General features: G+C 37.0%; 1 protein-coding gene across 1 annotated transcript; it reads right to left on the bottom strand.

The window, feature by feature from the left end:
• Window positions 1-5,954: 5,954 nt before the first annotated feature.
• LOC139716040 (adhesion G-protein coupled receptor G2-like) lies at window positions 5,955-9,774 on the bottom strand. The gene is made up of 3 exons (XM_071627597.1): window positions 9,678-9,774; window positions 8,383-8,449; window positions 5,955-6,564 (listed from the first exon to the last, which is right to left on the bottom strand). Exons 1-3 carry the CDS (start codon window positions 9,772-9,774, stop codon window positions 5,955-5,957), a joined length of 774 nt encoding a protein of 257 aa, XP_071483698.1.
• Between the last annotated feature and the right edge of the window lie 1,462 nt (window positions 9,775-11,236).

Genomic DNA, 11,236 nt, shown 5'->3' with positions numbered 1-11,236 from the left:
ACATAAAGCACTTCAGCAACTTCAGAAATCCTAAAATGGCTGCCATTTCCTATTTTTTCTCATAACCCTGCAACTTGGTAACCGCGATACGCACTCAAATGTCTAAATATATGTTGAGACATAAGGAACCCAGTGAAATACTTATTGAGAGAAAATGAAGCACGTAAGTACCAATAAAACCACGCGAGTTCTCTTCGCGAAAACCAAATGTTGCCCAAAATGGCCGCCAATTTGTTTTCAAAAACATTGCTGATTTTAGCCTGTTTCAAGAGAGAAAGAAATTCAACATAACGTTCGAGATTTAACTACTCAGAAGGTCCAGCGGAGTCTTTCCCTTAAATGTGCACAACATGGATATAAGTTGGGTTGGATGCGCCCCCCCCCCCCCTTGTTGGGGAAGGGGGGGGCGGGTGGTTGTCCTGTACAATCATTATTTTTCAAATGTTCAACCTGAAGTATATGCACTTCGGCATTAAATTGCAATCATAAAAATGCTAAACGTCCCTCGCTCGGTACACTTTTGAGATTGACAAATTTCCGAATATCTCATTAAAAGTGTGCATTAGATCTTTAACTTATAAAATGCAAAAGTTAGTTCCCTCATATTGGAGGGTGATTTCCCCTTCCTAACCCTTCACCGCTTCACTGACCCTAACCCTTCACTTCCCTGATATAAATTAGATACCCCTTTGATTAACAATTCGAAATATTCCATCAAATATGTGACAATTATAAATATTTTCATTTCAATTCAAGTGTAAAAGCTCCTTTGTGTATGAGGGGTTGGGGATACTGAGACTATGAATTACGTACTTTTTCAGGATGTACAATTTTCTCAACATAACACCAAGGGTGCACTAGGCCGTTTAATGACGATCGTAAAAATGTTAAACTCCCTCCGGTCGATCGGGGTCCCCCACACCCTCCACTAGCTCATTGCCTTGAACATACTATTCTTTATTCTACTTACGTTCTTAATAGAAACAAGAATCTAGTATTTCATCAACACTGCGCACCATAAAACCCTTAACCTGGAAAAAAATCTCCATTTTGTGGTAGGGTGCATTGCCTTATACACCTTCCCCGCATATTTCCAAAAATATATTTTCTTACTTTTTTTGACAAAAACAAATATAAAAAAAAATCGTTGAATTTCAAATTGGAAAATGGCAAAATGTCCTTGGTATGGGAAGGGGCATTTTCCTCCCACACTCCACACTCCCCGACACTTTCCTGAATACATATTTTCGAAGTTTTTTAAATAGAAAACAAACATCGGATATTTCACCAAATGGGTGCAACAGATCTGTGAATTTCAAGTTTGAAATTACGGGCAACCTTATGACCGCACACTTCCATGATTACATATCTTGTTGTTCCTTTTTTGATGGAAAAAAAATTTAATATTTCACGAAAAGGGTGCATCAGATGTCTGAATAGCAAGTCTGAAAATGCAAAACATCCCTCATATTCGGGGGGGGGGGGGGGGGGGAGGGAGAATCCCCATTCCACGCCCTCCCATTGCCCGTTTCGGTGAATAATATACTTTATATTTTTCCTACTCTTTGACGAAAAGAATTCAATGTCTTACCAAACGTTTGCACTATGTTTCACTTTCAAGTAACACACGCACACACACACACACACATACGCACACACACACACACACACACACACACACACAAATCCATCGTGTGGGAGGGGAGTATCCCTCATCCATGTTCCAGTAACTATAAGTGTCATATTCTCTGATTTCTATATTTTGTATAATTTTACCTAATCTACATGAAATGATAAGATAATTTAGGTGTTTCTAGGTGGAGCAATATACTGCACCAAAGAAATCCACTGTCATGTGATAAATTACACATTATTTTGTAGCACATGTAAACACTAATTTTGAACATGTATGTAACACAGACACCAAAAAGAATTGTTTTTACTTCCTAAGAGATAAATGACAATTTCAAATGGAACTCACCTCATGGTAGACATCAAATGCGTTAGTAATGATAATAAAAAAGGCTAGCACTAAATTTTCATCTCATGTGCTTGAGGTGACGAAAATAGGCCATGTGGTAAAAAAAAAAGAGAGAATTGCCTCCTAGTCGGCTCTCTGTTCAAATAGCAACAAATCTGATATTGAAATTTTTCTCTCGTAACAGGGACACACTCATTGATTTCAACATCCAAATGTTTTTATTTGTACACTTTGTATACAAGTAAGAACTATTTTTCTATATTAAAAAAAAAGTTTCTTATAAATTATACTGACATTTATCTACATCATTGTGAGATAAAATTGTTACTGCCCGGAAATTTTGCACGGCATTTTGCGTTTTAGGAAGAGCGGTACTTGCGCGCGTCAGCATCTCTTGATATTATGTATTTTATTGAGTTTTTCACGTTTCGAAAAAATAGACACTTAAATTTTGTATTGGGTTGCCCAGTTGAAAGGTTATAAAAATTTCAGGAAATGGCTGAAATGGCTCACCATCTCTTAATATGCCTATTATTGAGTTCTTTATCCTTAAAAACATATATTTAGACATTTGATTTCTGTATTTGGGTTGCCTAGTTGAAAGGTTGTAAAAATTTCAAGAACTGGCTGTCGTTTTCGACGTCATCTTGGATTACAGTACTTGTGTTCATCAACATCTCTTAATATGCCTATTATTCAGTTCTTCATCCTTAAAAACATATACTTAGACATTTAATTTTTGTATTTGGGTTACCTTGTTGAAGGGATATAAGAATTTCTGGAAATGGCGGCCATTTTGGACGCCATCTTGGATTGCGGAAAACGCTCAAGGGGGATTTTTGCGGACTTTTAGCATGTTATTCTAGACATATTTCTGGACCCATCCTGAAAAAAAAAAATCAGCTTGTTACCAAAAATGTCCAGGTTTAAGCCTATTTTAACGTAACGCTCTTCGACTAAATAGTATAGATTTCCAGTGAATTTATTCGGACCTCGGAGAAAGCAAAATCCAACCGTCATTCTCGGTAAAAAAAAAACAACAACAACAAACAAACAAACAAATGTTAGCGTTTTTTAGAGTGACGTGTGACTACTTTTTCATTCTGTCAAAAAAAAAATAAAATAAAATATGAGGTGCATTTTCCGTAAGATTTCCTGCACAGGCATATTATTGTTTAGCCAGGCAATATTTCGTGACATTTGTAAAAAGGGATATTTATAGGCCTTACGACCTTTTACAGTGCCTTGGCGCCATTTTGACTCTTGAATAAAGATATCTCTCGAAGGATATGCTTCAAAGTCAGTCAAAATCACGACTGGTGTCGATTTATTAAGAGCTGGTAAAAAAGAACAAAGAAAATGAACATCTCAGCACCCTATGCTTATGGTTTTTACATTGTTCTTGTTGCTGTTTACTGCAGTCAAAACTCTCTCTCCTTGAAATTCACTGAAGCATTACTAATTTGAAGCAAAGCCATTGTGATTATTGATAAAGACCTACACAGATAATGCAGATAATAACTAGAACTTGATCACATTCAATCTAGAATGATAGGGGAAAGCATCATAACATAATCACACAATGTTTTGTGGTAGCTGATCAAATTTCTTGAAATCATGATGACCTTCTCACGATAATGCTGTAGTATATAGACGTCTATGGCAAGCCAACTGTGCCAATAAGTCGAAAACTCTGTTTATGGCCCCATGAACATTAATTGAAACTTATTTCCTTTTTCAAACATAAGTTTATCGATCAAACAGCACTGATTCATCGATAAACTCTGTTTTTCACTATAATAAACTTTGTTTCTCGAGTTCATACACGTCAAGTGCGAAAGTTTTTTACATGACAAAATTAGTTTATCACCAAAAATTATATTTGCTCGATGATAAACTTATCGACCGATAAACTTTACAGTTGTTACGAAACAATTAGTTTGTCATATGGCGAACCAAATTCTGATAAAAATGAAAAAAAGGGTTCATCGACCGATTCATTTGATTTATGGCTTAAGAACGTGTTCTTTTCTGTTGATAAAGTAGGTTTTCGAGCCATAAACCTAGGTTATCGCCGATTAACTGATTGTATCACTTTTGTGAAACATTTGGCGTGCCATAACCGTTAGCATGTCGTGCTATATTTTTACGTTATTTCGGTGTAAATATGTTTTAATAAGGGTTTCCTTTTGCCTAAGCACAATGTGGGTCATATATCTCTTTTGTCATTGTGAATTGCGATCAAGTGCTTTTATATGTCTTCACCTATATATCACATAGACTCTAGACTTGTCCGAGTCTGAAACCAACACTTCACGACTGCTATAACAGAGTGGAGACTTTGAACAGCGTGTACAACGCAAAGACGCCTTCCGTGCTAATTGGCACTCAGAATACTCAAAGTACGCACAGGATTGATCAGCTGGAAGAAGCATCCATGCTCTGGCATTATACATGATTAATCATTACACAACTCCGCTTGACTAAGAGTGTGTTGGGTTATAAGGAATGCTGTGTCTTTCTTAACGGAAATGATCTATCAGTTGTTATGTCTTTCCCTAAATCACGTTTATAACTAGAGCAATGCCTCGATTTAAAGTTAAAAAACACATTGTCAATATAAAAAAGTTGGTACATCTTCATACAATCCAAAGTGATATCATTTGAACGAGCAAAATATAATTGTCTTGTTACTGTATACTGAAATACCATTACCATTTGCCATCATTGGAAAATACAATCAGGGTAAACAGTGTTGCATTGATATACTTTAAACGCTATCGTGTGCGTGTGTGTGTGTGTGTTTTTTCTTCTTCTATTTAGGTCATTAACATAGAAATCATCTTACAGGTTATATTTACAATTATGGACATGGCCTTCTGTACACCTTATGCATGTTGTCTTCATTTGTCTGCTAGCCTGGTCTTACAGATACGTTACATTAATAGTAGTAGTAATAATGATAATAATTTCAATAATGATAACAATAATAAAACTAATAATAACAATACTACTAATACTAATACTAATAACAATGATTTATGAGTAAATACAAAGGATACATATAATGACGGTATATTTGGCACAAAGTCATGATAGTTGTTGCAGCGAATGCCACTTTATTTACACAATCATGTTTTTAACACAAGTCAGCTTAAAATCGTATATGATCAATTCGCAACGATTTACAATTGACAGGAAATTATGACACCCTGTCAAACCCACATGGACAATATCATTCAAAACATTGATTTTCAATGATAGTGTAAGAATTTACAAAAAAAAAAATGTTGGACGGCGCTCAAAACAACATTATGGTAAGAATAACTATAATCAGGAAGGTCACCCCCCCCCCCCCCGCTATAGAATGTAAATAAATCCAGTAACTATGAGTTATGTAGCAATAACAACGATTTAACAGTGATAAAGATTTTCATGTTAACGATAACAACAACACTGTTAACGATAATAATGAAATGCGGAAGTGTAAAAGAAAATAATGGTGATGATAATGAAAATTGAAGTAGGCTATAAAAAGTTCCTAATAGCGTTGATAACTATGTATGTTCGTATTTTTACCAACCATAGACTCTGGCACAATAGCACAGTCATTGTTCTATAAGGCATCCTAGTCATAATTATTTCCTGAGCATAGTCAGGTTTGTATTTTTGCAGCTCAAGTGGAGTGGAATGAACTCTACGAAAGAAAGGCAATTTATTTATGAAAAAGAGAAAGAAATATATGCACTTTTGTTTCTGTAAAGATCACAATTGAATCATGATAATCTTGACTTAGATACATTCCGGCAATCACATTGACTCTTCCTTTGTTATGAATATCTTCATTGACATGCGGTATTCCAAAGAAAAGGTTGACCAAAGAAAGCTATTTATGTATTTCTTTTATTTTTTTTCAGTTATTCATATCAAATCGACCATGATATTAAAACGTAAAAGCAGTATCAACGTGACCTCACCAGAAATACGAAAACCCTTTCTTTTTAAGAGTGCCTGTCTTTCTTCGAACTTTCTTTGTAGGGATCTGATCATCTATAGTTTCGTATTGAACTATGGGAGGTTCCGAGTTATCTATAGTCGCAATTGTCGTTGGTTCGGGTTCTTTGACTTTCGACGAAATGCCCCCCGCAGCGTCATTGGATGTTGCTGTCTGCTGTGCCTTCGGAGTTCGGGTAGTAGCTGGCTGATACACGGGTACACAGGAGCCACAGCATCCGATGAGCTCCTCCCTGACAGCGGGCTGGCGGAGGCAATGGAAAACGAAGATGAAGAAGCCTTGGAAGGAGTTCAAGGCGATGAAGAGCATTTGGAAGAAGACGTTGGACTTGCTTATGAAGAGAAATCCACCGATGCTCCAGGGAAGACCGAGAAGAAGAAGTAGGCATATAGCGTTTTGGAGCCTCCTCACCAGCCCCTGTGTGTTATTTCCTTGGCGGGCTTTCTTCGCAATCTCGTTTCGTCGGAGTCGCACCAACACGGCGGCAAAGATGATACAGTTGACCAAGAGGATGACCCCACCGGGAATCACCAAGCTTGCAATCTTGGGCCATTTATCGAGGAAGCAACTGTGACATGGAGTAAAGAAAGGACAAATTTGATATGCAGAAAATCGTGCAAGCGATCAATTACTTCCACACCATTTGTAATTGTGACCCTGCACCTCAAAACAAACAAAAAGTCGCCAGACATGAATTTTTATTAAGACCATATTCTGAAAGAGCAGACTTTAAGCTTTAAAATGATATATAACTCAAATCAAATAGACTCTCCCAACCTATCTAAATATTGGAAAGAAAGCACAAAGTCAGGAAAAGTGTGAACTGAGAAAAGAGGCTCTGAAGTACAGTGTCTATTCAAGCGCTTAATCTTTACCAAACCGTGCTGGCTGTGCCATGAATGGCACAAAAAACAGGAAGTAAACCACCAGAGTAACAACAATGAAGGGATTATCAGCTTAAACTGAAATTAAAGATGCCTCATTAACACATTTTGTCCATAATTAATGCTAACTTTCAAAGCAGTAGCATTATCCTTTCAAAAGTTATTAGAGTTGAAAGTGAAGAGTGTGGACAAGGTTTTTCAGAAATGAAAAAGGGATCTAAAGACACACTTAATCACACTATTCTAACAAAAATGTTCGAGATAAACTGCTAAAAAAACACACTTTCCTGCCCGTTTTATGATACCAAATTTTAGCATAATGTAAAAGAAGACCTGCTCTATCAGAAAATATGAAAGAGTCAAGTTCGGCTAGGTTGACCCATTTCACTTATTTTCAGTCCTCACGCAAAATCAGTGTGTGCGACTTTATGTTCGTTTTGAGGTGCACGGTCACATTTATATTCATGTGATATGGTAATATCCGCAATCGGTAGTCGACTTCCGGGTTTATGACACGACACACCCACAGTACAAGTCTTTAAGAAATTATGTTTTGATTAAGGTATTTTAGAAGTAAAGTTTATTTCTCAAGCATGCATAGGGAGCGATGTCAATAATCAACATAGTCAATCCTGTATTAATTGGAGGATGCACACAAGCACACAAACATCATCAACAACAACCATTACATCGCTTAAAGGGATCGTATAGTTTTGGTTGAGACCTATAAATATCAGGTTTTTAAACTTTTTTCTTTGTTTTATGTAATATAAAGAAGCATGTAATTCCCTGAGGAATTTAACGTTTATTTGCTGAAATTGGCTTTGAAATGGCAGGGATATCCAAGACAGAGCAATTCTAATAAAGTGCGGGAGCCATTTTGTTTCATTACGTTGCTTTGCTTTACTTTGATTTTGGACGTTTCAGTCATTCCAAACCCAATTTTCATTAAACAAACTTTGACTTCCTCGTAAAATGGTATGCTCTGTACTATGGCAGAAGTGTTTGGTTTTTTTTTATCTCGAAAAAAATTAAAAGTCCAATTCTCATCTCCACCATTACTGTATCATCCCTTTCAGGTGGTTAACTGCGTTTGACAATTTAATTTGCGTTATTTTCTTGCCCGTTTGAGATATACGCATCATTTTTCAGTCAGGGGCCCTCAGAAGGATGTTTATCATGGTGCCAATGAAACTTGATTTTTTTTTCTAATTTAGTCTACAGCAATCAAGCAGAAACAGAAGAAAAAAACAGCAACAACAACAATCAAACATTGATGCTAATATGAAGGCAGCCCAAAGCAATCAAAAATTGTATGTCGTTCCTAGATGGGACATACCATCGGCGTACTACTTTGCCCTTGAACCTTTTGGGTAGATTTCCTCTTCAAAAATAGTCAATGTCACTGCCGATTTGACAGGTCAATGAAGCTGCAGGGAGCTTTAAACAAGGATGTGTGAGAAAGGGTCACACCTACCCTGATCGAACAACAAGTTACTCACACGTCTTCGTGTACGTAATCTTCCCTGTTTACAGCTCCTGTCGTCACAACGACTAAAACGGGGATACCTGGCATATACAAAATTGATAGCACAGACAGAGAAAAATAAAATGAGGTGGGAAGAGTGGAGGAAATATTGAAAAGAAGACGTAGCGGAGACAGAGAGGTGGGAAGGAAAAAGAGGGAGAGAGAATAAATCCATTGTATCAAAATATACTTGATTTTGTTAACCTTACCGTGCATTATTATGTAAATCGAAACACGGCAAGGAGAGGGGGGGGGGGGGGGGAGGGAGATTACATAGGGGTTCTTTGTAACGCATTCCCATAACTATTTCCCCATAAGTTCAAATGATAAAATGTTATCATCAAGTGAGAAAGTGGAAAGGATGAAGAAGAAATGATGTCCCCCCCCCAAAAAAAAAAAAAAAACAAAACAAACAGACATACGCATATTAATTCATCGAACTTTACCAGCCAAAAATATACGTAGGCATGATAATAACATTTTGCGCCTGAAATACATAGCTGTGAAAACTTCTGTATTGTAGAATAAATGCTTATAATGTAGTAAAAAAACATGGGCGAAAGAATGGCAGTATGTCGATATATGCCTTTACATAAATGAGTATATAAATATAAGAACGACCCAAGTCCATGGAAGATCAATTCGAGTAAACTAAAAAAAAACCTTCATATCTTTTTTATTTGTCCAATAATATTCTATTTAACTGTGATGGGAAGGCAACATTGTATATACAAATTAGAACATATATCATTATGACAATTAACATTTACATTAATTGTGGAGAGGCCATTTTGTGTGGTGGACTTGGGTCGTTCTTTGATTCATATGGACTTGGGTCGTTCTTTGATTCATATACATGATATTCTGCTATAGAGATTTGAGAAGGATGAGAGAGGGCGCTATTATATGAATGTAAGAATGACCCAAGTCCTTCATTCTTACATTAATATAAGATTTAACTCATTCATTTCAGGCACTTCCGGGGGTAATTAGAATTTATCATTTACACACAAGATGAGTCCATGCATAAGCTACAATTTCCCATGTCAAACTGAATTTGGCCAAAAATTGGACTTGGGTCGTTCTTATATTCATATACTCAAATCATTAAGCGTATTATTGCAACAATAAATTGCAATAAGATTATATTAATTTGACAACATTTAGATTACAAAATTTCATGAACTGATAGTGTGGCTGTCTGACGAAACTCCTTGACATTTCATGTTAATAGGTTTGAATGTATGCGCCTAAATGTGAACACATTACCCCACGCAACGGAAATCGCCTTCGGCATGAAACCCGGAATCTGAAAGTTGACAACTCGAACGAAGAGGAGATACAGGTGAACGCCCTCTACGCCCATCCATGTTAAGCTAGCCAGAGTGAAATAATGCATCAAGCCAGCAACCACGTAGCAACCGATACTCGGGCCTTTGGAAATCTCGGCGTCTTTCGGGCGACTGAATAACGTTGCGACAATGATAAATGTCACATAAAGGCACGTGAGAGATACAGCGAGGCAGATCAAAATTTGATTCGGCTGCTTTTGGCGCAATTTCCTGAAAAAACAAACAAACAAAAAACAGACATTGTATACAATATCTTACTCAGAGCAGATGAGTCAGGAGTTCAACGAACTGCACGTGTAAGGAAAGGGCTAATGTATACGTAGTTCCTCTGATTGGGTATGAGCCTGAAGACAACATGTTGTTGACGAGACGTAGGCCTAAATGACTTCTTATTGAACTATCATGACTTGAGTTGAAATCCAACCCTTCGGTAAGATAATGTTTTAACCATCAGACGTAACTTCTAAGGGGCTGAATTTGAAATGCAAATCTGCATCTTCATGTCTTATTTGTCTAACCCGTCGAGGACGAGTCCTGAGTATATGGGTAGGTGTCTATGCGTGTTGTAGCAAAATCAGTCTCCGCAATATCACAACTCCCCCGTCGGTTTCTATACAACTACAATTTATGTGATAATAACACTTTCCTTTCATATACTCCAAAAAACAACGACCCCTTCCACCATATATATATATATATATATATATATATATATATATATATATATTAATTATATACAATAATTAGTATGTTTTTCAATTGATTTATTCATCACAGACACCATAGACCTTGGAGAAAGTTAGTACGAACATTCTGAATCCATGAAATCCACAACTTTACATGGGCCCATAAACAAGCTTAGCTACTTTTGTCTTCGATGTAATGACTCTGTCACTAACATCTCAAAGAGCTCATTAATCAGCCGCACTGAATCATCGATAAGAGAACGCTGTCTTCTTCTAGCTCAGCGTGGCGTTAGTGGGTGTCGAACTGCAGTCACAACATGCGTAAAGCTTAGAAAAGAACACTTGGAACGGGTCGGCTATGAATCCCAACCAACTGAACATATAAGACGGATTCATTCTGCACATGGGGATCTTTGCAGAGAAAGAGAAATGAGCAGCGTCCAGAGTAGGACCTCGATTATTCGGGCACGACGGGAGCGGCCGCGTGAGCAGGCCTCCGGATAATCGATTTGGCCGGAGGTATATTCACATACAGCACTTTCTAGCATTCCATGCTAGACACATGTTATTACCGATGTTCTTTATGATATTACAATCATCTGCATGGCCTTGTCATGTTCCATACTTGATGTGAAAGGGAAATAAATTGAAATATAGGACTAACGTAAAATATCCGTCATGTATTGTATTCAATGTATTCATGTGTTGTTTGTTTGACTGATATTGACAGACAACGAAAACGAGATTGCGACTCGTCGAATTCGATACTCCCACTGCATTGTAACTTATA

The sequence above is a fragment of the Diadema antillarum genome, unplaced genomic scaffold, assembly GCF_040938485.1.
Source record: "Diadema antillarum isolate AM-2024a unplaced genomic scaffold, OU_Dant_1.0 scf00000006, whole genome shotgun sequence".
Lineage (NCBI taxonomy): Eukaryota > Metazoa > Echinodermata > Echinoidea > Diadematoida > Diadematidae > Diadema > Diadema antillarum.
The sequence above is the reverse complement of the archived record's forward strand: the minus strand, read 5'-3'. Positions and strand labels throughout refer to the sequence as shown.